The sequence below is a fragment of the Falco naumanni genome, chromosome 18 (genome assembly GCF_017639655.2).
Source record: "Falco naumanni isolate bFalNau1 chromosome 18, bFalNau1.pat, whole genome shotgun sequence".
Lineage (NCBI taxonomy): Eukaryota > Metazoa > Chordata > Aves > Falconiformes > Falconidae > Falco > Falco naumanni.
The window spans coordinates 3,942,644-3,969,328 of record NC_054071.1 but is presented as its reverse complement, the minus strand read 5'-3'; the positions used below and the strand labels follow the sequence as shown (position 1 = coordinate 3,969,328).

Below are 26,685 nucleotides of genomic sequence, written 5' to 3'. Positions count from 1 at the left end.
GACGTGCCACCTGTCCCCCAGGGCTTCATTGGTGACCCAGATCCCTCCCGCCGCGGGGATCCCGTGCACTGACCCCAGATTTCTGCAGGAGCCGAGCCCGATGCCAGCCCGCTGGCAAGCAGCAGCCCCCTGGGGCACAAATCCAGCCCAGAGCACAAACCCTTTGCTGGTGAGTGAAACCCCCCCAGCCCGGGAGCGTGGGGCAGCAGCAGCAGCAACTTCAGGCACTGTTCACCCGCGGCCGGCGCAGCAGCAGAACATGGGGCAGGTGCCAGGTACCACAGGGGTCTTGGCACGAATTTGGGAACCTCAGCGGTGGCGCAGGGCAGCGGGTCCATCCAGCCGGTGGTTTTGCAGAGCCGCAGCCTCGCAGCAAGGGACCGGCAGGGAAACAGAGCGGGCAGCACCCGCGCTGTCCCAGCAGGCAGGTGGGACACCAGTGGGGGTGACCAGCCGATGGCACCGGGTTCCCCTGGCCGAGTGCCCAAGCGGCAGCTCCCGGCCACAGGTGCCCAAGGGGGAAGTAGCAGAGATGCGGCTCCTGCAGCTCTTCCCCAGCACCTTCCTTAGGTGGCTGCAGGCCACGGCGAGCGTCTGGGCCAGCCCTGCACGGAGCAGAGCTTGTGCCAAGCCCTCAGCACCCAGTGGCCCAACGCGAGCTCTGCTGTGATCGTTCTGGTAATGCCAAAATTGGCACTGGAAACCACCTCAGAAACACCAGGCGTGGTTGGACAGTGGGGATGACCCACTTGGACATTGAAGCCAACGGCCTTTTGCTCTGGAGAACAGCGCTTCAAGTACTCCCCACAGACACTCCAGGGCTCTGGGGAGCCGGCGCAAGGAAAAATAGAACAGGCTGCTGAAGGCAACTCCTTTTTATTGAAGAAAGCTTGTGTAAAACTACTTTTTATCACATAAGACTTACAAGCACAGAAACTCAGGACAGCAAGAAAAGCACAGAAAATATTTACATAATGAAGAAATGGTGCTACAGAAACAGCTGCACGAAAAAGCAAAACACAACTAGATAAACACTCCGGTGAAGTACCACAAAGGGAAGGGGAAGGTGACACTTCCCTGCTTCTGCTGAGGAACCTGAGCAGTGGAAGGTCTGAGCACCCAGTGCCACCACCAAGGTGACAAACAGGCCTCCCCTTGCAGGGGACAGCGCATGCCGTGCCAGCGGTCACGCAGACACCGAGGGAAGTTCTTGGTCCCAAAGAACAGCCGGGCAGGCGGAGGTTTGCGCTGCCGCTCTGCACGAGTCTCTTCCGGTGCCAAGGATGGCAGGGGAGAAGCTCGCTATAGGGGGAACCTGCTGCTTCCCAGCCGGCTCTCCTGCAGGTTCCCATGGATCAAGTGAAAATCCTTGGGTGGTGTCTGTCCTGCCCGTCTGTCCAAGAGCCCGTCTCACTCCGCTGGCACGGCTGAGACGCCCGTTCAGCTCTGTAACAGCACAAGGCACCGGCAGTCCCAAGCATCTTACCTGAGGATGACCCCCGGGCTGAACACGCGGTTTCTTGGCAGCACGACAGAAGATAAAAGTGCCAACACTGAGTGCAGAGCGGAGACAAGTCCGCGCAAACCTCCATTACCAAAGCTGAATTTAAAACCCCAAAGCTAAAACAACATGGCAGAGGCTGAGCCACAGGGGCTTACACAGACATAAAGGGCTGCAAAAAAGAAAAACACGAGCATGGAGTTCTAAATGCTTGCACCTCACGTGGCACGGCACTCTGGTTGGGGAGTTAAAACCAGTTTTGTTACATATTTTAAAGGATTTCATATGTTTTAAAGTCTGCTTTAACATTAAAATGACCACCAAGTGTTAAGAGATTCCAGCTACCTAAAGGGTAAAAGGGAGGTGGCACCAGCTGGGCACACGGCGCCAGTGCTCACAAGAAGCTGGGGGTATTCCCGTTGAAGGAAATCTAACTTATTTATAAACCCAAGAAAAACAGAGCTCTATTCACTTCTAACATTTTGGACTGGCTTCAGTTCAGTGAAAAGATTTTGTAGTCTTGAGATGTTGTGTTTTGGTGATGAGCTTGTCAAGGGTTCTCCTCAAGGCTAGTTTGCAGATCAGTTTGGATCAGCAGTTTAAAAATCTTCATTTAAAAAAAACTATCAAAAGATATCATCCTCATCAGAGTCTTCTGTGTACTGGATGGGTTTTTTGAGACGTCCAGGCCTGGTACGGGGCACGGCGACGGGGCTGTTCGCACCAGCAGTTGAATCGGTAAAGTCGTCGTCATCATCCAGCTTGGATTTCTGCAGGGAAAGCATCATGAAGCAGCGAATCAGGGAACACTCAGTCAGCCTAAAACGTGCCACTGTGTCAGGGCCAGGTGGTGGTTCGGGCTGGTGAGACCAAGCCAACACCCTGGGGCAGCGTAGGTGTGCCCAGCCCCCCCCTCCTCACCCACCTTCCCCACCCCTGGCAATAAAGACAGGGGGGCAACACACTGGAGGTTCTACCTCCGCCACGCTGCTTCTGCCAGAATAACTGGCACCAGGCTCCGCAGCACCCCCTTGGCTCAAGCGGGGGTGGCAGGGTACAAACCTTTGCTGCAACCGATTTGGAAATCTTCAAGCCAAAATCTGAATCTGAATCTGAATCTAAGAGGTTTGGCTGCCTTTTGGTAACTTTCTGCCCCTTGGTCTGGTCAGGCTTCTTATTGCTCACTCCTTTGGCCTTGGAGCCCTGGGATCCCTCCTTCGCCGCCGCCTTGCTGGATTTGGGTGCAGCCTTCTTCTTGCCCAGAACATCCATGATGGACGGCTGGTTATCTGAAACAGAACTCGGCGTTTAAACCCTCGTTTTGCTGCCTCTCCCCTCTTCTCGCTTGCAGGTTGTCTCGTTTTGAAGCACGGTTTTCTAGAAAGATTACTCTCTACCGAAATTATGAGTTAGGAGGTTGTTTATCTGCTTAGTTCCACCATGTTTAGAGGATCAAATTAAAATGTAGCCAAAGCAATTTACAGCCTATTTCAGATGGAAAAAGTCCTGAACTCTGAAGGCTGTGTAACCAATCTTACACCTTCAACAGCTTTGCACAGGAAAGGAATGAATTTGCCATCTATACTAAGCACTTCCTTGTGGAGCTCTTTCTTACCTGTATTTTGATATTTTTTTAACAGCATCTTGAAAGCATGCCTCCCAAGTTCAGCTGAAATGAGCAGGCCATTTCTGAATGATAATAGGCGCTCTCAATTTAGAAGTGGAAGAAACAGCTATTTTGCTGTGAAGTAACATGCTATTTTCCTGCTGGGATCAAAACCAGCTAGTGATGGAATATGCAAAACAGCTTTCAAAGTTCGACAAAGAGTCTGGGCAGTTACATTCAAAAAAAACCCGAGTCAAATGCTGTAGATTTATGAGGTTGAGCTAGCACTAAATAGATCAAGCTACCCCAAAGCAGCTTTTTTTTTTTTTTTCCTCCCAAAAAGACACGAAGTAGAACATTGACTGCAAGACACAAATTCCACTTGGATTGTTTCTGCCAAGTATTACACAGCACTGTAGGAAGCATTCACTTTTCCTGTTCCCAAACTAAAATTCACTCCCTTCAAGCATGTCTGAGATGAACTAGAACATGATATGTTTGGAAACAGACTTCTTTAAAAATGACAGCTAGAAAACCTTTGCCACAAACCTCAGATCTTTTCTGAAGTGAAAACTCAAAGTTATTCAGGCCTCTGAATACCGAGTAAAATCCCTCAATTTGTTTCCCACAGGAATAATAATCGTTTATCTAAAAATGATCGTACCCAGCTTCGCTTTACTTTTAGGGGCACTGGCCTTCTTTGCTGCCGCGGATTTTTCAGCTACAGCCTTACTGTGAGGAACAGAGACAGAAGGAGCTGCGGGAGCTTGACTCACATCTTCGTTAGCAACATCTTGGACTTGAACTGAGTAAAGAAAGCAGAGAAGAGTCAAATCAGCTACTCTGGCCATAAACATTAGAACAGAAGAAAATGATTTTGATCCACTTCTTATAAAGAACTATTACATCTGGATTAATCCAAATTTAAGTCAGAAGTCTGGGGCACTGAAACCAGCTTGTACCCCAACACTGGATTTTTTTTGGTAAGATCTTGTGACTAATGTCTGCCTTTGACCAGCGCTGAACGCTGACAGAATGCCCCATGCACTCTCCTGGGGTTTTAGGAAAATCAGCGAGGTTTAGGTCCTGTACTCACCAGGGATAGCACTTTGCACTGCCTTTTGCTTGGGAGCTTTAGCTGCTTTTTCAGTGGTTTCCCTAGAACACAAAACCCCAAGAATTCTTTTAACCTACGATACAATATAAGGCGCATACAAAAGAGATAGATGCACTGAAGAAAAAGAACTATTAATTTCTATATAGCATTAACACCAGAAGTACAGCTAACTTCTAGTGACTACGTGAAGAAATACTCACTTTGGAGCAGCTCTGGGCTTGGGAGGTTTTTCTTTTGAGTTTGTGTCCGATTCAGTGTTGCTTTCACTGTTCCCCTGAAATTCAGGCTCCTCATCTGAGCTGGAGAGATTTGAATCTGAGCTCGAACTGATCTCGATCTTGACTTTGGCTGGTGAAATGACACAGATGTATTATTTTACACATTTGGCAACATGCATCTCAGTTTATTTTTCAATATTTTAGCTGCAATTATTAAAAAATAAAGATCTGAATAAAAACAAGCAGATACTGAGACTGCCAGCAAGACGACTCCAAATCACAAGTGTGCTCTGTGCACGCTTACCAACAACGCATTTGGTATGTCAAAACAGTTGTGCAATTACAACCAATAACCTTATTTCTCTAGTTGCCCCTTTTCTGCTTTTTCCTTGAAAAGCATGGTGAAAATCTGCTCAAATGGTAGAAATATTTAGTTACGTACAGTAAAATAAATAAGCCTCTTAATTATTTCTGGCTGGGATCTCAGACTCTGGGAGCTCTCTAAATAGTCTGTTCAATTTTGTCCTCCATCAACTGCCCCTCTTCTGCATTTGTGTCGCCACTCACCTGCTGCTTGGCGAACCACTCTCTCTCTTGGAGGAGGCAGCACCTCAAAATCAGACCCTGAATCAGACCCTGAGTCAGACCAAGGGTTTCGTTTCTTCATTTTCTTTAATGGCTTAAATGGTAGAGTGGCCTGTCTCTTAGCACCTGAAAAATATTGGGAGGTAGGATGAACCTGTGAACTTCCACACATACTCCAGGCTGAGCAGTTAAAGCTCAGCTTAGAAATATATCACTAAATTCAGAGAATTCTGGCTTAAACATCACAGGGAAATAGTCATCTATCCTGCTTGACTGTTATCCAGGATCACATTCACCTATTTTTTCCAAAAATACTGATCCTAGATGTTACTCATCACATTCAGGAAGAGGTCAGATAACCAAATTGACAACCCTTCCCTCACTTTCCATTGATGGAATAACACGGAAAAGCATTTACCTCGCTCAGCGTTAAGAAGCTTGTGCTGTAACTTCTGCTTAAGGGCTGAAGGCTCTTTGTCTCCCGATGTGTTTTCTTCTTGATTCTCATCACATTCAGCTTTTTCACTCTGAAGACACACGCAGATAGCAAACAGATAGCAAGTCAGCTCAGACAATTAGAAGGGGCACACAGGGTAACGGAGAAAGGAGCTGCTTGTTTTAGGTGTATGAAAGTGATACAAGAAATCTGAGTTTGTGAAACAAACAGCGTGTAAAATTGATTACAGCCAAGTAAATCAGACATGCTCTGTCCCCAGATCAGGTGACTTAAAATGCAAAATCCAACATTAACAAAAACAGGAACTCTGTCCCTGCTCCTGAGAGCGCTTTGGTACCGCCTTTGTGTGCTGACGGTGTGGCTCTAGGGTGTGTTGAGGATGCAGAATTGGACAGGGTGGGTTAAAAACAACAGTGCAAATTATTTGGAAAAACTTTTAGATTGAACCATCTGTAGGAAAGGAGCAGTGTGTCTGGCTTACAGGTCAAAACGGGTGAGGGGACAGTTTTAGTTTTCTATGTTGCAAATGGCTGAATGGCATGATTTCAACTAGCACTATAAAAAGAGTTACATCTTTTTTATGTCTTTGATGTAGAGAACAATAATGGCATTAAGTGGCTGAAGCGCTACTGGAAATGCAAAAGCTGTTCTAGAGAAACAAATTTACTGGCTGCATTTCCTGCCTGCTAGAGGATTCATAAAAGCCCCAAGACACCTAGAACAATCTTACTTGCATGTGCCTTTTCATTTCTAAGTTATCAGCCCATCTCTGACAGTGTGATATATGCTCTTGCCAAAAGGTTTCCCTCTAAGCCATCTCCTGGTACACTAGTGAACCTATTCTCCTTCAGACTGAGAAACGTCCATTTCTGGGGTTTCCCACATCCTAAGATCCTGTCCCTCTCCCTGAACAGCTGCTTCATCAGGACAAGTTCAGCTAACAAGAACTAGCATCTCTTTAGGACTGTAGTGAAAAGGATGTAAAGAAAGATTAAGCATACAGAATGTTCCTTTTTACCTTTATTTTCTTTTTAGTTTTCTTCTCTGCTTCTGCCTTCATCTCTGCAGTTATCTGAGGAACAACCCTTATGCCACAAGATGATGGCATTACTGTTGACAGCTGCGCCGCCTTCACCTTCGTTTTCCCTCCTTTCACCTTTAAAGATTTACCAGCAAGCACTGCCATCTCATCTTCAGCTTGCTTGGCTTCCACTGCCTGCAGCGGTGAGCATAAAAAAATACAGCCATGAGAAAACAGAAGAAACAATGTACTACTGAAAAACCCACCATCACAGCCCTTGCAGTAAAGCACTCTGTACTTGCCGACAGATTTCCTGATTTTACTTGCTGATAGTTTAAATGCAGCTGCCCATACCACTACAGATTTGCACACTTCCAAGCAACGATTTAAGCCAGAGCTACAGTTCAGTTATTTGGGGAGTACAAAGAGACACAGGCAGTGACCAGGTGTGACTGTGCACAGACGTTCACCCACAATTTGGGCTCTGTTCAGTAAAGCCCAGCTCCTCCCTCACCTTTTCAGTGTCCAAAAAGCCCTTTGATCTGCATCTCTTCAGACTACGTCCTAGTACTAGTTTTCTCTCAAGCCCTCCTAAAGCTCCTCTTCACTACTCAGACTGGTAACTGACCACCTTGGTGTTTAGACTCCCTGGCAAAAGCAGTGCTACTCCTATTCGAGCTAGGAAGGCGATGAAAGCTTTCATTTTCCTCAATGAGTGCAAGACATAGGAGTTATTTTTAGGTTCCTTATTATGAAAAAAAAAAAGTCAATAAAGAGCTGGTAAATAAGACCATGAGAAAGTTGGTCATCTGCACTGAACACTGACATACATCAAGTTTTTCAACAAAGGCAGCAAGGTCTTCCTTCCACAGATCAGAGGGATTCTTGCTCTTCAAATTTCCCAGCTCCTGTTCCTAAAGGGAATCACAGTTTATAGTTGTTAGTCACATATTTGAATTCACCATCAAAAAACCCAACAACAATGCTTTTATAAGAAAAAGGAGGAACATACTTTGTTATCTCTCTGCTTACAGAGCTCATCTTTCTTCTCCTTAGTCAGATACCAAAGGGGCATGTTCAGCAGATAGTTGAAGTCTGGTCCAGTAGCCGCAGATGACTCTTTGTCACTCTCCCCCTCCTCCTCCTCCTTCTCCTCCTCTTCCTCCTGAATGTGGATTTAAACCGAACATTGTCAACAAGTATATTGACATACAAGAGTAGGGCAATCTATCCAGTTTGGGCTGCACCACAGGTACTCTGTGTGCTTACAGTGTCCCAGATCTTCGAGGAAAAAAATCAGAAATGGATCAAGTTCTTACAGCCTCAGCTGCTATCACACAGAGGAATCCATCTGCAAAACCAATTCTCCAGATCTCTCTTGCTCTTCTCTATTTGGCCTCTCTGTCTTGATAAGTCTAGATTCTCTCCTCAGGCTAAAAACTGTCATCTTCCTCACAGCCCTTCCCCAACAGGCAGAAGGAAACCCTTAAAGAGCAGCAGAAATTGCTGTGGCAAGAGGATTTGACCTGACAAACTCAAACCCAAACGACTAGGTCTCAGTGCCTTCTGAACAAGAGGCTGGATTTTTGCTTGCCTTATGTTTCCTGTCACAGACATACCAGACACATAAGCTCTTGGACCCTAAAAACAGAAAAGTAACTTGGGTTTCTTTGTACAGCTATGGACCTTCAGAGACAGGGGTCAGTTTGGATCAGTTTAGAGAGGATAACTGAAGCGCTACCTTGTTTTGCGATTCCTTCCAAGCCTTCACTGGATCCGATTCATACCCTCTCTGGATAAGGACTTTAATCAACTCTTTCTTGGGTTTGTTTTCTGTAAAGAGACATTTCAGGATGTTTAGTGGCCACTACCCATCAGTGTTAGGAAAGACAGGAGCTTAAAATTTTGGATCTCAGGGTTCTAACAGCTCAGCATCCTGCTGGGCTCTAAAATACCATTTCCTCATCAGAGGTGGGACATGTGGAAGAGCCTGAAATAACACCTAAAAAGTTCCTAATAGCAAATGACTTGTCAGGTCAGCATTGCTCCTATACCTGTCAGGAACACTAGGCAGAGCACTATAAATATTTTTCTTTTTCATTTCCATACCTGCATTTCCCTTGCCCTAAGTATTTTTTGAACTTGAAAAAAAAAAGGTGTGATGGTATCAAAAAGGTTTCACAATAGGCAGGCAGGTGGAAGCAAAATAACCCTGATAGCACTCAAAGGCTTTGGTATAGCTTTCACCTCATTAGACATCACCTGGGAAATTTATGCTATAAGGGCCCCAACCAATGGAAACGCTTCAGCTGGAATTTGTTCCTTTTTAAGCTATCAGAAGCAATCAACCATGAGACACAAATACAAATGAAACCAGTTCTGTCAGCCTTGGAACTACTTAGAACAAAATCCCAAGAAAATGCATTTCAAGGGAATTATTCTTTCTCTTCCTGAGTCAAGTCAGACAAACAGGGGCTGTTGGGATTATCGGGCTGCTTTCAGACGCAAACCACAAAGCATCTTATGACACTTTGTCTAGCTACATCCTCCATGAATGCAAGTGAAATACAGACTGCCTTTTAGACTGAGGTGGAAAAGTTGATTGGAAAATTTGAATGCTGGGAACAAAGATCTGTTTCTTTTTCTAGCTCATGATTCTCAGATGCTGTTAACTTGAGTGTCTGTCTTTGAACCTCCAATCCACTGAGAACGTGATTTGGAATATTTTTGTGGAGGTTCACAAAGATAAAACACAGAGATACGGGTTCTTAAGATGTATGCATTTGAACAGACAACACTGCCCCTTTTTAACCCCACCAGTATTTAACTCTTATTCCTACTGAGTCAGAAATAGATAGGAATTACTGCTAAATTATTAAAAAAATTACTCTCATAAATGCATCAAATACACAGTAGGAAAGCTGTATGAGTACCCCATTTTAATTAATATGTACATAATGCTCTACAGACTGAAGATACTTGGGAAGCATTTTCCTCTTGTATGTTACTGGAACAGAAAGATAAGCCCTGGTGTGGTTTGTTAAGAGCCAGTCCGGGGCTGAGGGGGTGCTGACAGAACTCAAGAGAGCACCTATAGCTCTTCTCCCAGTTTCACAAACCAAGTAACCAAGAACAATGCATACCGATCACAATTTTGCCATCTATTTTCTCCAGGATGAAACGAGCCTGGTTGCTCAGTTTCGCAGCCTCCGCACCTAGCATTCCCATAAGCCATTCTTTTCTCAAACTGTAATATCGGAGCCTGAGTTCAAAGAACTCTTTAAGAATATCCTGGGGAGAGTCATACTTCTTGAGAAAGCCGACATGGTCAAAAAGAACCTAGATGAAAGAACACAGGTGTTACGATGATAAAACGGATTTCCAAAACCACTAAAAATTACCTGTAACACAGGTGTGAGAGTACAATTGAATTATTAGCCAACAAATTATAAAACCTTGGTGGTGTTTTGGGAATTACTTCAGTTTGCAAACACAACAGCAGAGACAATTTTAGAGTTTCAAAGTTCTTGAAAACACATAGTGGGGTTAGGGTTACTTGAATCTTAAAGCTCTTTGTCAGATAAACATCTTGCTATCAAGCTTCACACATTGTCAGAATCCAGACATTCAGTGGCAGTGCTGTTGTCACAACAAAGGTCTCTAAACCATGCGATTTCAGCTCACTTGGACTCCTTCAGGCAAAACCCTATCACTCTGGGCCCATTCCCAAGCCAATCTTTTGACCTTTTGAAGGTATATTTAGAAAGCTGATTTAAAACCAGTAACAGCACAAAAATCAAAGTGAACAGGTTTCTGCAAAAGAGTATTTTTGTTACGTGCAGCAATGGCAGCTGTCCACACAGGCTTTGAGTTACACCAAGGACTCTCTTCAGCAGAATGTTACATACCATGGAGTTGCATGTTAAACTTGTTTGGAGTTTGAAGACCTTATGCAGCCCCGCTGCTTTCGCTTCCGCTAGTTTTTCTTCAGTCATCTTCACTATAAACTTCACTGTTGTGTCTGTGTGATATTCTTTATAGTCTGTGATTAGTGAGGGGGTCTTCTCAGTCCCATTTAACATAGGCTCCAGAACTTGCTCTTTGTAAGTCTGAGGAAAGAATCAATCAGACCCATGTTTTCCATGAAGATGAAAAGCTCCAAACCCCACCAATCACTTTTTGCTTTACAGGGCAAACTATAAATTTCTAGGGCAAATTCCCTATTACCTGTGTCCATGTTCTGACAGGCAACTCAGTGATCTCAATGGTTGTAGAATCCAGGATAGACACTTCACCACTTATCACATACTGATTAGGTCCCAGCTCATCTATTGTGCCTTTGAAATTCCTGTAACTAGGAAGCTAAGCAGAAAAGAACACTGGATTCAGCTTTGTGTTGATGCTTCTGTTTTTAAGCATTTGCATGAAATGCTCCAAAACGCACTGAATAAACTAACAAGTGAGACACTGTTTAATTTAAATATATTATTTACCATTGGCAATGGCTCTTCTCCATCCATCAGACGACGGATATTATTCACAACTTCCCTGATATCAAAGTTGGGGATCTTGCAGGACCAGCCAGTACCAATCCCCTCTGCTCCATTTATCAGCACCATGGGAATGATGGGCATATACCATTCTGGCTCCACACGTTGATTGTCATCGTACAAGAACCTCAGGATATTGTCATCCACTGGTGGGAACAGCAACCGTGCCAGCGGACTAGGATGGAGAAGAGAATTTAAGCCCCAATTCTCCTTACAGAACAGTGACCACCATTCCAAAAGAACCCTCCAGAAAACAAACAAACAAAAAACCACCTAAACTGGGTTTATTCCTATCAGCCAACTACAGCCTGGGGCTCTGTGTGAGGAAACCAGGCTTCTAGAGTAACACTCAAAACAGATGCATCTTCAGCAATTTCACCCATCTCTACAGGTTCCACTGGCTATATGGGGCCCTAAACTCATACCCAAAGTATTTAAATTAAACGTTTAATGTCCAGAAAGGCTCCAATTCTCTGTACCTTGCTTTAGTACAACCATACATGTGCTCAAGTAACAGATTTGACCAAGTTCAACCTAAGTGACCATTGGGTCAGAGACTAAAGCACTGCACTTTCAGCTATTAGAACTTTGCTTTCCCAGCTCAGGTTTGCTTTTTATTATCCTACCCAGATTTCTCCCTTTGTTTTTGCTGCCATTCCCATATTCTCCACTGTGCCTTTCTGTTCTCTGGAATGATAACCAAAGTTTATACACCTGAACCTAGTGTCCAAACCTCACTTCAATTGTTGCTACTCGGAGTGAGCAAGTAGTCCAAATTTTTAAAGGGAAGAAGCACATTCATTTTTCATCCTAATTGCTGTCAAATTGAGTCTTGTAATATGCTAAGAATATTTAAGACTGTAAGAAATCATTAATGCTGACCTGAGCAGCGTAAAGATGTATCGAGGACTGGCAGAGTCTTTCCCACCATGCAGCCTTGTGCCAAACTGACCAATAGGCTGTAGCAAGTTGAGGTTGTTGCTGCCCACAAAGTTCTGAGCTAAGTTAATGATGGTCATCATCAGCGATGCCTGCGATAAAGGAAGGTTCAAAGCTAAAAATGCAGAATTCTCCACTCAACGGACAAAGTTAAAGCCAAAATTCACACCAGGAAGAGAACTGATATAGAGGATAAACTCAAATAATAAAATACTGGAGGAAACTCACGGAAAGTACATCCCAAGACTGTCTAGCCTGGGTGACTAGATATATTCCAGTGACCCACAGATATACTGCTGTCTACCTGTTCTTGAAACCTCCAGTGAAAGATCCTGTCAGTCTCCAAAAGGAAGCTTGTTTTAGTGCTTAACTTGTCCTTACCAAGGTAGAAAGGCTATTAACATCTGCCTAAATCTATCATAAATAAAGGGTTTTTTTTCTTGTTCTACTTTTTGAATGAAATACATCCCCATAAAGTCTAGGCAGGAAAGGCAGACTAACCAATCTCAGATTAAATTCTTGTTGAAGAATAGGAGATATACAGTCACTTTGTTTTGGTATTTATACTCAAATATCTAGTTCTGCTTTAGAGGCATCTTAACTGTTAAGTCAACAGAAAGGCTTGCCTTTCATTTAAAAAGCATTTTGCACAACAAGGCCAGGTTCTTACTTCACCATGATGGTATGAGGACATCTCAGCTACAGAACCAGCCAGCTGAGCAACTTTCACCTCTCGCTTATCATTTCGTTTGAAACAAGTGAACAGAACTTTTCTTTGACCTGGCTTCAAACCTGTATAAAAAAAAGACAAGACCTTGTGATTAGAACATACGATGTGTTTCACTTCTGCTCTCTAGAGACTATGACATGCTTCTACACCTAAAAATTCTGCCCCAGAGAGTAAGGTACTTGCAATAATATACTACAAAATGGACAAAACATTTAATCCAAAGATTAAAAAACCTGGACAGCAGAAAGTGAACTTCAGAACACTGACCCTGAAAACTCAGCAGGTTTCCCAATTCTGATATGACATACAAACACCCATTTATTAAGAGCTGAGGCACGCACTATGTGGAATCACAATCTTGAAATAACTTACCATCAACCAGTGACGGGATTGATCTTTCATTATCCGAGTTTGAGAACAGCACTAACTCCTTGTTTATGAAGTCGTTGTATGTCAGGAAATTAGTATTTTTCCCATATAGGTATTCCTAGAAAAAACAGGTGCAAGACTGCCTTAATTTTAATGAGGTCTAATCTGTTTCTTAGCACATCCTTGGCTAGTTTCACTAAAATGGAAGCTCCTTGTCAGAATAGCTAAACACAGCTCCAGTGCTGACAGTCTTAGCATGGTGAAGCGAAACATTTCCTGTGATGAAGGCCCATTTTTTGATAAATAAAATCTTCATGCAGCCCTGCTCGAGGTATCATTTCCCTATTGATAAAGTAATTTGAGTGATAAGTGTTAAATGTGAAATTCACGGATGCACAATTGATAATGTGGCTACACTGGTGAGAGAAGGAGCTGCTCTGCAAAATCCTGAAATGTTTTAACTGTCCCATAATTAGGTGACTGACTCCCTGACTGAGCTCTGTGCAGCTCTAGCATGCCAGAATGACACTGAGAAGAGCCCCAGGGAGCGACAGGAAACCAGTTTCCTTATCTACGTAAACCTTTTACCTCTGGCAGACCATGCAGCTTCCGTTGTCTTCTATCCTGCATGAAATTAGTCAGCCACTCCTTTCGCTCTTCTATCTTCTTCTTGCTAAAGGCCTGTGTATTACAAAATGAAAAGTAACTCAATTCCAGGACATTCTGTGGTGTGCCTTATTGGCTCACTTGGAAAAAGAAAGCATACAGGAAGAGTTTACCCAGGAGAATAACATGCTAAATGTGCTGACCTAATAGCCCAAGAAATGCAATAAAAGTTTCTTGTAGCTAAATATATTAGGAGCATAATTTCCACCAGTCTTTAGGAAACATGGTAGTTAGATTTAAATGTATGGATTTTTAACATAATAATGGAAAACAACATGAGATTTTGGAGGAAATTTATATTTTGGGGAAAAACTTGGTTTTTTGGCATTGCCTAATAGCTCAGAATACTTAGGAGTCAATGGCTACTGAAGGTGAAGAAGTTCACAGAAGCAAGGACTGTTTTAATCCACTGGTGAACCATTTTGCAAGAAAATCTGAGGGAGAAAAGGGAGGTCTGACTTGGAGAAAACTGCAGTAGAACATGCAGAAAAATGTTAAAGGAATATTTACTGTTGTGTCTGAAAATGTCAATTGGTTTGTAGTGATTAGTTTGTTCTGAGCTATATTTAAAAGCCATCATTAAAAGGCTACTCTTGGCCTGAGGTCTGTGGACAGATTTGCTTCTACTGGTTAGACTAAAGCCGTAGCCTTGGTAACAAAGAGATTGTCTCAAGCCCAAAGGCCTTTAAGAGCATATTAAGAGAAAATACACAGCACTCTAAGCAGTAGAATACCAAAGGTAGTAAGTCAGCAATTAAATCAAGTGTTAGTTACCAGGGTGATCGCAGCATCATCTGCAGGCCCAGAATATTTGAAGCCAATTCGATGTTTAGCCATATCTGCAAAGTATTCTTTAGCCTCCTTTGATGTGCTGGTACCCAAACCTGCAGAGACAGTACTAGTTAATCCTAATAACTTCTTGCTTAAATTAAGTTGCAGTTCAAAGAAATATTTTACCATGCCCAGTTTCTGTGATGCATCATACAAATGTATAGCATGAAGATGACTTACTGAAAACACACGACTTTAAAATGAGATGTAAGGTATCACTAAAAGCAGAAGAATTACAGATAAGTGAGCAGTTGCATGTTGTACTTTCGGGTTTTGTAACTCCTGTAGATATCCAAAATGATTAACAGCTACTGTTCTGCAGTTGGCAACTTTCTTATTGGTATTAGGCGATTCGGAAGTACTTAGCTTACAGTGCTAACACTACACAAGGACCATTCTATGGAAAATACCACATGAAACTGAGCATAATTGCCTAAGAGGGCTGAAAGAATGGTTATCCACAATATTCTAGTTCCATTTTGAGAGATTTTACTGAGATTTTTATCTAGTTAGAGGTTATTGTTTCCTTACTTTTGTATTTTATGTTGCATGTATTTGCAGTCAGAGTATCTTAGGAGGGAAGATCCTTTCTGCAAAAGCAGGGCTAACTGAATTTAATCATGAATGCTTTTACTTGGGTCATTTAATTTCAACATATTACATTTTCTACAAACCTTTATAGTACTTGATTTTCCATGAATTGTAGTTCTGTGTACTGTTTTTCCATTCTTCAAATTCAGGAATGCTGTAGAATGCAATTTCTTCTTTGTTTTTAGAGACCTACAATCAACAAATATTTTAACCGTGAAATGAGAGGCAGATTTAGACCAATGGATCTTTACTCATTCACCTTATCATCTACCCAACCCTTACCTTTATGATGGGAGTAATAAATTCCTCCAAAAAGTTGTGTTTTAGAAGAGATGGCCAGTTGTGATGGATGAAGTTTATCAGCAAACCTTTGATATGTGATCCATCTTGATCCTGATTTAAAAAAAAAAGACACCACAAACCCCAATACATTATATCAGGGACATGATGGAATTAACAATTGTTACCTTAACAGCAAATGATTCTATAATTCCAGCTAACTGACCCTTTTAACTTTCACTTCTAAAAAAGTGACCACGTGTTGTGTAACCTAAGAAAACCAAGAGAAACAGAAAAGGCACATTCTTGGTGAAAGAAGGTATCAAGGACTGGTCAAGGGCCTTGAATCAGCAGACTGGAAAGACAGTATTTAGCTATCTGGTGATGCTGCTCTCCCTCCTCTATTTTATCTGTTTTGTGGCTGAAAAGACATTATGACCCACTAAAATACAGCACGATAAAAAGAAACAAATTCAGAGGATTAGGTACAACAGTGGCAGTAGGAGAAAGGTAGCATTTTCTTCTTTCCTCTGTATTCAAGTGGTGGTTTTTTCTCTCCCAATTTTCAATTTTAGTGAACCTAACCTGATCTGTCATAATCATAATCTTTCCGTAGCGAAGAGTCTTTAAAGATTCTTGATCTTCATAGTTCTTTTTATATTGTAAACCCACAATCTTGATGATGTTGTTGATTTCAGCATTTTCCATAATCTGGAAAAGATCACACAAAATAAAAACTTGTTTTTCACACTTAAAATGTAGCTGAAAATCTAAAGCTATTCATAAGTATACTGTTGACTGAGCTTTGTTGCATTATGCAAAGCATAATGCGCCTTTTAACAGGTAGATTATAACTATTTTCCAGCTAACCTGCTTATGAGAAGCTTCTCTGACGTTGAGTATTTTCCCACGAAGGGGAAATACTCCATATTTGTCTCTACCAACCACTCCTAGACCAGAGACAGCCAGTGTTTTGGCTGAGTCTCCCTCTGTCAGGATAAGCGTACAATCTAAAGAATTCTTGCTGCCTAAAAAATAAAAGAAACATCAAGTCAGTTTTCCAATTAAGAAGTGAAATCAAAGCCTTGATACTCACAAATTGAATGAGAACAAATACCTTCTAACACATACAAGTTTTGTTGCACTGCACATAGTAAATGGGAATAAGCATAGTAAATGGGACTGTAATATGGGGATAAACTATAATTACAGGTTTTCGCATTTTTCCTTATGAGACAATTCTTTTGTCTAATGAAGAAGTTTTAACTGTTTTTGAATGAATTGGTTACAAAGGACGTAAACCACTTACCAGCATCATTGGCATCATCCAGCTTAGGAACACCCTTAATCTTGGTGTGTTTCACAGCTGAACATTTCTTATTCAGCTCGTTCTGAGCTTTAAATTTTACCCAGTTTAGGACACTTTCAACAATGCCACAGGCCACTGCCTGCAATACAAAAAATAACCGCAAAAAACTGTGGGAAAAGCCTTAACAATGACAGAATATTAAGTTACATTTTCTTTAATTCATGACATTGCTTCAAAAGTAGATATTAGCCACATTAAGCATAAGATGTAGTTTTACAGACATTGTGATTATCTGTGTATCAGTACTTACCCCCTTAATAAATTTTTCACTCAATTTACACGTTGAACCAAAGTTCTTTGCCTGCAGAGTCATGTTCTCTTTAGTCTGAGAGTCAAAGGTTGGGTTTTCAATTAAGGCATTCACAAAAATCCACATATGGTTCTTCACCTAGAATTAAATACAAGCAGTAATCACACATTACGCAAGCCCACCTTGGTAATAGCAGTGCATTCTGATACTTGCTGGTCAGAATCACAGAGGAAGGAAAAACTCATTTATCACTATGCATGGTTTTGAATTTTTCTAGATATCTTCAAAGAATTTAGGGCAGCTAATGAACATTCACGAGCAATGTTTACTGATTTGAGACGTCAAGGAATTAGCAGCTCTCAGCCTAAATAGGTTATTGTCTAGCAGATACCAAGTTTTAGTCCATCTACACTGACTTACAGTGTTCTGATTACAAAATACATTGGCCAAAGAGAAGACCATTAATTGGCTTGAACTGGGCAATATGAAGCTTCTATAATTAGCAATTTCTTATCTATATATGGTCTGTAGAATAGAAATATGTATTATTAATTAAAGTAGTAATGCACTAAGCTGTAGTTACAATTTACATTAATGCCAGAGTTGTGTTTTCCACTGGGGAAATTCTGACACTGTACCTGAAAAGGCTTCACTCCAGCTCCATTTTTGTTCTTCTTTTTCACAACGTCAATGAGCTTAGTCACAAGCTGGTCAGTGACATAATCAATGTGCCTGCCACCCTAAGGGAACAGGGGACCAAAGACATGGTGGGGGTGCCATTAAAACAAAGCATGCATATGTGTTTAAAACTTTTAGCAAAGTCTTTGCAACATTAAGCAACTAAGCATTTTCACTAACAGACACACATTTGAAAATAGCTAAGAATATTGATGATGAAGAATATGGCATTAGCTTGACTAAGTAAGCTAAGGAAGAGTTACCTTTGTAGTGGCAATGCTGTTGACAAAGCTAACTTGCTGGAAGCCTCTTTCACTTAAAGTCAAACACACTTCCCACCGAGAATTTACTTCCTCGTGGATAACCTTAAGCGCATTACCAGTTTCATCTACTCTGTCCTTCAGATAGAGGTCCACATAACTGCGGAATCCTTTCACCTGCATACAGACGAAAGCAGACAATTAATTTATAACAGCTCCTATAAATACTTAATTCATATCTTCCTGGGAAGTGGGTAGCAAAATCACTCATGCAAATTTTCCCTTTAATACGTGTAATGACATAAATTTCTTCAACAAAAATCTGTTTAAATGACATGAGAAATACAGATATTACAGTTTCTTCTAAATGTTCACTCACAGGCAGCCTCTGTCCATTTAGGAAAACTTTGACATCCTTTGTGGATCCAGCAATATCGTATGCTCTTCGAGACATTAGTGCTACAATGTCTTTATCAAGCGTTGTCATTTTGAATTTTGACAGATCAGGTTGGAAAGTGATACACGTGTAATCTTCTCCATCAAAATATTTCAGCTTCATTTCACCAGCCTTTCCCATGTTGTCTGTCCAGGTCTGAGAAAAGGAGGTTTTGTGAGTTGCAAGTCTAACACACCTGAACAACTAGCTTAGTTTTTAAAAGCAGTAAGCTGATTTACGAGTTTTAAATACTTTCAAATTAAAAAGAACTCACTAGTTAAAAACTAGATTCTGATTATGTCTGCTCGTTATTTATCTGAATTCTATTTTGTGGCACAGTAACTGTGGGCCAAATTTATTCTAATCAAGGTGTACTGAATGCAACTTGCACCTAGAGTTTTGAAACAAAAACTTAGGGTTTTGTTTGAAAATCTCCAGTGTAACCTTACTGAAATGAGAAGTGTTCATACCTGTCTGAATAACTTTTTGTATTCACGACATGCAGTTTCCACAGTAAATTTTGTGCTAAATATGTTGCACAGTTTGGCTCCATAACCATTTCGCCCACCTGGAATTAGAAGGAAAACAGACTTGTGTTATTGCTTTTGTTCAAAGCCATCTAAAAGAATACCAGACAAACAAGATTTCAGCCACTTCAGCACAATCCAAGTACAACTGTCAATAAGCAACAATATCCTACAAACTCAGTATGTGACTATAAATCCACACTTAATTGGGATGAGCATTCAAAGAGAATTTTTCCTGTTCTCCATGTTTATACAATTACTATAAAATAGAGTGGGAAGACCTCTGTCTGACGGATTCGGAATGCTGTTTTCATGTTCCATCAAGGACCCCCTTCCCCCCCTTTTAGTTCTGTTCACACATTAAAACTGAACAGGCTGCTCAGAAATATTAGTGACTATTTGAATCATCCCTACCTGTGACTTTCTTTTCATTATCATCATAGTTGCTGGATGTTAGTAGCTGTCCAAAGATAAGAGCAGGCACATAGACCTTCTCCACTTTGTGTTCAACAACTGGAATACCTTTCCCGTTGTTCCATACACTGATTGTGTTATTCTCTCTAGGGGGGAAAAAAAAAAAAAGGTGTTTTTAAGGCTGCAAATGATTGAGCTATGAAACAAATGTTCTACAAAAGCTCTGGGGAAAGGCCACCATTTCATAAGAGCAAATCTCCATCCAGCAGCTGCAGAAACAGCCGGCAGAGGGAGAGCAAGTCAACAACAAAATTCTCAGATCTGCGGATACCATCTGTGAAATGGACTGCCACATGTAAAAACCCTCTATCTATGCTCAACGACAGGATAAAACAGTTGAGAGGGAGAAGAGAGGAAAACAGCCACAACAGAAAACAACAAAAAGGCAGTCATTTCACAACTCAGCACCCTGTAAGAGACTGTGGGGCTAAGCAAGGAAAAGGCTTTCACAACTGGTGAATTACATTTGGTCTAACTTGGACCGGCCCCATAGCAGAGCCCTCCAATACCACACCAGCTTAGCGGAACAGCAAATTAACGCATGTGCATTGGGAAAGCAACGAACAAAAATGAAATCAAACTTACACATCAATTGTAACCTTAATGCATGACATGTTTTTATCCCTCTGCTTGTTGTCTGCAGCATTGACTAGAACAGAAAGATTATTGTTTATATTACATTCTGAGTCAAGACAAAACTATTAACTCTAAAGTGTCTTCAGCAGAATGAGCACAAAAATTCAATGCAATGTTACTAATAATCATAATCTCAGGATGCAAATATTTGGCAAGTTATAAAGATGAGTACTGCAAGTTAACATAAAAGGGAGAATTTTGGGCTGAATGAAATTGGTTTTGTAATAGAGTGCACCATCATTCCACGCATGGCTCACTATTTAGCAGCATTAATGGAAGGACATTGGGCATTAGTATCCAATATTTCCAAGCACAATCAGCAAACCATGTACTCTGTGAGCACCATCCACTAAATTAAGCAATAAGTATTACTCGGTCAACAGCACAACTAGATAAAAGTACATTTGATAAGCTCTTACATTTATTTCCAGTTTCTTAGACATTCAGCGCCCATTAATGACTTGTCAATTGTTGACCCAACAAATAGGTCACCTTACCCAGAATCTCATCGAAGATTTTGTATAAGCCAGGCACAAAGGTCACATCTCTGCAGTTGAGGCCCACGTCCTCATCAAAAACCCACATTTGCTGAAAAGGAGGTAAGAAATAACACATCAGTCCCCAGATACACCTCCGTTTCTGCGCCATCAGTCTGTAAAGCAGATGTTTTGTGCTTTATGAACAGATATTAATGACTTCTCGCCCGCACCAAGGAGTTCAAGTGGCTCAGCCCCATGGCCCTTCTTGTACCTGGGTGACCAGTTCCACAGAGCCGATGTAGGTGTCGGGCCGGAGCAGGATGTGCTCCAGCTGTGTCTTCTTCTGGTAGATGTGTTCCACCGAGAGCTGCTTCTTGGTGCCATCTCCCTTGGGCACCTGGGAGTTCTCATCCGCAGGCTGCTCGGGGGAGAAACGGAGGCAGTGAGGGGCAGTGGGCTCCTGAAGGTGACCGGGGGAGGGGTCGAAGGGGATCAAGGCGGGGTGTGTGTGTGTGATGGAGCGGGCCCGGGCGGCTGGGAGCCCCTGCACCGTACCAAGGGAGAGAGGGGATCTCGGGGCCGGGGGAGAGGGTGAGGAGAACGTGGATGTGGGAAAGCTCAGAGGAACGGAGGGAGAGGCTACGAGAGGGGCCCGGGGGGAGACCCTGAAGGAGCAGGGGGGACCCGAGGAGAGATCCTGAGGCGGGGGGGTGGGAGACACCCTGAGGGGGGAGGGGGGGCGGCGCGGCGACGGGGACCCGGAGAGAGACCCTGAGGCGGGGGGGGAAGACGACGGGGACCCGGGGAGAGACCCTGAGGCGGGGGGGGGGGGGGGGGGGGGCGGGGAGAGGGACCCGAGGAGAGGCCCTGAGGCGGGGGGGATGGGGACCCGGGGAGAGATCCTGAGGGGACAAGGAGCGGAGATGCGTGGGGCGGGGAAGGGTGGCGGGGCGCCGCACGTACTCGGAGTGGTGACACGAACTCCTGGAGCTTCATGGCGGCGACCGGCACTGCTGAGGAGACACAAAGACAGCCCCAAACGCGCCTTTCAAACCTCCGCGCGGCCCGCCAAAATCCTCAGCCAATCCCCGCCCACGGGCCCCCGGCGCGCCGCCAATCGCAGCGGGAAGGCGGGGACACGTGTCGCGCTTCTCCCTACCTCTCGCTAGTCAGAGGGCGCTCTGCGAATTCAAATCAGCCACTCAGAAGGGACAGTTGCGGGACGGGCAGCGATATTGGCCAATAGAAGAGCGAAGGGGAGGAGTGTGCTGGGCGGCGGGGCCTTAGCGCCTGTCCGCTTGCCTTTGGTGTTATGACGTACCGGGGGTCGCTGGGGGGGGGCCTGGGATATGCTGGAACCCACTGGGTAGGCTTTGGGGGGACACTGGGACCCACTGGCCAGGCCCTGGGGATACTGGCCACGCCTGGGGATCCACTGGGACCACTGGGTAGGCCCAGAGGGGACATTGGGATCCCCTAGACAGGCCTTGGGACCTACTGGGCAGGCCTTGAGGGGGGACAGGGCAGGCCTTGAGGCCTACTCCCTGAGGAGACGCTGGGCAGGCCCTGAGGGGACACAGGGCAGGCCTTGGGGCCTACTCCCTGAGGGGACACAGGGCAGACCTTGAGGGGACACAGGGCAGACCTTGGGGCCTACTCCCTGAGGGGACACTGGGCAGGCCCTGAGGGGACACAGGGCAGGCCTTGAGGGGACACTAGGGCACAGTAACGCCGCCTCAACAGGCACCAGGCCCTGGAGTGTGCCCCTGTGTGCATATGCCAGAGCCACCAGTTGGGGGCTGCTGCTGGGGGCTGCTGCCCACACTCCAGGAGAGGCAAAGGTTGCTGCCTGCACTCGGGAGAAGCTGTTCTGCTGATGCAGCGCCCAGCAATGTTGACATCACTGGAGATGGATTACAGTGACTTTATGGTCCTTGTGGTTGTGTCACCTCCTCCCCCTGCACTCCCATTTGTGCTGATCCAATGGGGCTGAAGCCCACTCATGGTTCCAGACCCTCTCCTCATTCCCTGGGCTGGCTGCGGTGTGCCCTTCCACACCCCTTGCTGGGGCGATGTCCTGGGTAGGACCACCCCTGTAACAGATCACTATCATCCAAAACACCAACAATTCTTTCGTCTTTATTTCTGTGACAGCATCTGCTTCACTGGAGGTGCAGGGAAGCAGCAGGGCATGGCCTGGCATCACCCGGTGGGATCTGTGGGGATGGCACAGCCTGGGGCGAGCATGGCACAGCCTGGCCGCAGGGTTGGCACCCTCTCGGTGCTCTCCCACGGCCCTGACGCTGCAGTTCACCCCCCAGTGCTGCCCACAGAGCTCCCAGAGCTGTTTCCCCAGCCCCACAGGATACAGGGGGGCTGCATGGGGCATGTGGCTGGTGGGTCACCAGTGTCACAGTGCTGGGGTCACCACATGTGCCGGTAGGGAAAGGCCACCTCCACGCAGAGCACCACCAGCGCCTCGGAACAGTTGTGCCGCTGCCCGGCCAGCAGCCTGCCCTCGCCCAAGGGGGTGGCCAGGCCCTCCCCAGGGCCAGAGCTGCGCCAGCCCTGGCAATCCCGCCTGCGGGCTTGGCCACCACGTGGCGTGGATCCGTGCCAGGCCAGCCGTTGAGGCCTGTGGGTGGGGATGGGGGTGAGAGGGGCTGGGGGACACCCTCTGGAGCATCTCCAGCTCTGGTGATCCTGCATCTATGCAAGCACCAGGGGCAGGGGGGGAACCTGCTGCAGACCCCCACCCTGGCTCCTGGCATGGGTGCACTCGTTTGGGGACACCCTGCCAGCATCCGCCCCATGGCTGGACTTACCAGAAGGGATCTTTCAGGACATTGTGCCCACTGAAGGAGTAGACGGGGCCCCGCAGGGCGGCACCAGTCTGGCCCTCGAAGAGGGAGCTCCAGGATTTGGCCAGCAGCTGGCCCTGCAGGCACAAGCAGCGGTGCTGAGCCAGGGGCTGGGGCGGTGCCCTTGTCCCAACCACATGTGGGTGATAACTTGCTCTTGGTTCCTCCCAGCGCCCCAAAACACACGTGGTGACACAACTGGGGTGCAGCAGCCCCAGTGCAGGACTGGGCAAGGATTCCCCCGCTGAGGCTCACTGGGGGCCACAGGGCTTTGCCACTGGCAGCCCCCACAGGGGACGGGGGTACCTGCCTTCAGGTTGACGATGGGGAGGGTCCTGTCCGTCCTTTTGACGATGGAGATCAGGTCCTGGGTGGGGGCCGACAGGAATGCCCGGAAAGTGCCGTAGAGCTGAGCCTCCTGGGACTGCCGGTAGCACTGCAGGTCGGCACCCCGGATCCCACTCATGTCACCAGTGAGGGGCACGTTCAGGGCGGCCAGGCGGAGCTGAGGAAGGGAGGCAGGGTGGCAGGGAGCTTCAGGCATGGCCAGGCGTTGAGGTCTCTGCTCCCTCCTTCCCGGGAGGGTGCAAGCTTCCAGCAGTGCTGGCCAGGCACAGCGGGGTCCCCTGGGCACCTCTCCCCCCTCTCCCATGGCTGGGCCACTCGTCTCCCACCCTGGGGCCGGGCATTGCTTACTGATGGAATCCGTGGGGCAACGGTGGTTGGCAGGATCTGGGACAGCCCTTGTGCCTCCTCCTTCTGAACCTGGAATAACACAGCTCAGGTCAGCCCGAGGACACCCGTCCCTGTGCTGCCATGAGTGCCTTGGGTGCAGCACCCTCCCCAGACCAACACAACCCCAAGCTCTACGTGTGCCGGGCTGGCACTGCCCTGCTGACAGCCCATCACCACGGCATGTCCCTCCCGGCGTGGCCGGACCTGCTGCAGGGCTCACCAGCGAGTCGGTTGGACCTGTGTCAGGATCTCTTGTCTGTACCTGCTTCACCTCCTGGATGGAAAGGAGAGGACAGTCCATGGGGGCCTGCCCCCCCCCCCCCCCCCCAGGAGGCAAAGGAGGGCTCAGCCCCCTTGCTGGGACCTCAGCAGACCCAGGGGCTGCCTGCACCCCTCACCTGGTACTGTGGGGTGGATGCGGAGGGGTCGTCACTGGCAAAGAGCGACTGCGAATCTTCCAGCTGCTCAATGCAATGAGCAGAAGGGGATGGGTTAGGGGGCAACGGGCTCCTTCCCGGGGGTCTGCTGCCCAAGCACCAAATCCAGCCCAGCGCTAGCTGCAGGGCTGGAGCCAGCCCCCCCCCCACCCGCGAGGGACCCCGAGGGGCATCCTCAGTGCACGGTACCAGGAGGCGGCTCCAGCCGGTGGGGGTCCGGAGGAAGGCACTGCTCCCTTCCCGCACGTAGACCAGGCTCCCCTCGGGCACGCTGCTGCCCGACTTCAGCATCAGCTCCTTGGACTTGAAGACCCACGTCTGGCGCTGGGGGGCATGGAGAGGCTCACGGTCCAGCTGTGGCACAGAGGGCAGCTGGACAGCCTGGGGGGCTTGCCTGTGGCCGCAGCCAGGACGCACCCGGAGATCAGCATGGGAGTCCAGTGGCTCCGTCTGGGGGATGTCAGCATCTGGAGAGCCCGGAGAGGGTGGGGGGTCACAAGGTGCCCCAGCGCAGGGGCTGGGTGCTCCCGCAAGGAGCTGGCCCCGCAGGGATGCGGTGGCCGTGGGAGATGGGTGGGAGAGCCAGCTGCGGTGCTGGGGACCCATGCAGGGTAGCACGGCCCTGGCACCCGGGAAGTTCACAAAAGGTGTTTCCAAGGAGGCTGGAGGCTCCAAAACACCTGAGAAATGCCCTTACCTGCTGCCCAGTCTGCGTCGGTGGCTGCCTGCGAAGGCAAGTGGGGCCCATTACTGGTGCTGGGCACAGGGACACCCGTCCCGGTGCATGGGGAGGGGACAGGGTCTCTCTCAGGGACAGCAGAGCTGCAGCTTACCGGCTGCTTGCAGGGTGGCTGGGCACGGACCGGGTAAACCCTCTGGAAGCAAAGACAGGCGGGTTTGTGGGGAGCCCCTCGTGCTGTGCACACTCACACGTGTGCATGCTCTGGCACAGGCATGTGCACAGCCCCTGTTGCGCCTTACGTTGAGGTAGAGGAGACCTGGTGCTCCGGGGGGGCCAGGGGGCCCGGGGGGGCCGGGTGGCCCAGGCGGCCCTCGAAGACCCTACAGTGGAGCAGTGTGGAGGTTGGACTGGGCTATTTTAGTGCTGCCTTTTGAGGAGGCAGCTCTAAGACACCCCATTGCTGTCCCTCATCCTTCCCGCTCTGTTCCCCTCCCAGAGCTGAAGCCCCCCAGGCTGGGGCAGCTCACAGCTGCGAGCCAGGCAGGGTCTCTCACATGGGGGATGATCGCTCCGTAAATCTCCGGCTCCTCTTTGCTGCCCTGCGGAGAAAGAGAGAGAAGATTGAGACTGATCTTCATCCTTCATCCCTCCATCCCTCCACCCCTCCATCCCTTCAGTCCCAGTGGGGGCTGTGAGACCTGGGGGGCTGCCGATGGGGTGAGCCATAGCGTGGGGCACACAGAGCCACCTGGGCTCTGACAGCAGGGTCCCTGAGGCCAGGCTGGGGTCCCCAGGCACCCCTTGCCATGATGGGGCCCCACGAGCCCTGAGGACTCACCGTTTGGTACCCGCTGATGGGCACCCAGGAGCCAGACCGGCTGTCGGTGCTGGGGAAGTGGGGGTGGCCTGGTTTGCACCCGTGTTCCCCGTAGCAGCACCCCTGGGTGAGCGGCAGAGAGAGGCAGGATTAGAGCCTGTGCTGGGATGGGTGCGTGTGCTGCGTGCGTGCGTGGGTGCACTGCGTGCTCGCATGGGTGTGCACACGTGTGTGCGCTCCCTGCATGCATGGGTGTGTGTGCATGTGCGTTTGCATGTGCTGCAGGCGATGGTGTGACTCCTTACGCTCCACGCCCCAGCACGTTTGGGGGTGCTGGCAGTGCCGCCGGCACAAGGTGAAGGCTGGCATTGCCCTGCCAGGGAGAGGGCAGAGGGGGAGCAGGGGCAGCACACGGGGCTCAGGGGTTCGCACTGGGGACCCCCCCCAGCCAGCTCCCCCTGTGCCAGCGCTTGCAGCTACAAACCCGCTCTCCAGGGTCCCCCTTTTCTCCCTGGAAGGAAAGCAGAGAGGTCCTGTCAGCACCCCGGCTCCCGGGGTCCCCAGGCCCCCCCGCACAGCGCTGT

At 47.0% G+C, this 26,685-nt stretch overlaps 1 protein-coding gene across 1 annotated transcript; it reads right to left on the bottom strand.

The window, feature by feature from the left end:
• Positions 1-860: 860 nt before the first annotated feature.
• Positions 861-21,623, bottom strand: TOP2A (DNA topoisomerase II alpha). Its single transcript, XM_040617370.1, has 35 exons — positions 21,533-21,623; positions 20,841-20,987; positions 20,588-20,678; positions 20,040-20,103; positions 19,395-19,540; positions 18,924-19,021; positions 18,397-18,609; positions 18,021-18,194; positions 17,718-17,819; positions 17,080-17,217; positions 16,770-16,908; positions 16,331-16,488; positions 16,046-16,171; positions 15,464-15,574; positions 15,265-15,370; positions 14,534-14,643; positions 13,682-13,774; positions 13,097-13,211; positions 12,665-12,786; positions 11,938-12,086; positions 10,999-11,230; positions 10,733-10,867; positions 10,414-10,614; positions 9,649-9,844; positions 8,247-8,338; positions 7,518-7,670; positions 7,336-7,419; positions 6,503-6,700; positions 5,446-5,554; positions 5,010-5,153; positions 4,425-4,572; positions 4,204-4,265; positions 3,772-3,912; positions 2,564-2,790; positions 861-2,271 (listed from the first exon to the last, which is right to left on the bottom strand). Exons 1-35 carry the CDS (start codon positions 21,563-21,565, stop codon positions 2,128-2,130), a joined length of 4,701 nt encoding a protein of 1,566 aa, XP_040473304.1. The 5' UTR covers positions 21,566-21,623; the 3' UTR covers positions 861-2,127.
• Between the last annotated feature and the right edge of the window lie 5,062 nt (positions 21,624-26,685).

Coding starts and splice junctions, on each gene's coding strand:
- TOP2A (XM_040617370.1), bottom strand. CDS start 21,565: ATGAAGCTCCAGGAGTTCGTGTCACCACTCCGA. Junction 20,988..21,532: donor AGTTCGTGTCACCACTCCGA/GTACGTGCGGCG, acceptor TCCCCCGAGCAG/CCTGCGGATGAGAACTCCCA. Junction 19,541..20,039: donor ATTAAGGTTACAATTGATGT/GTAAGTTTGATT, acceptor TTTCCCCCCTAG/AGAGAATAACACAATCAGTG.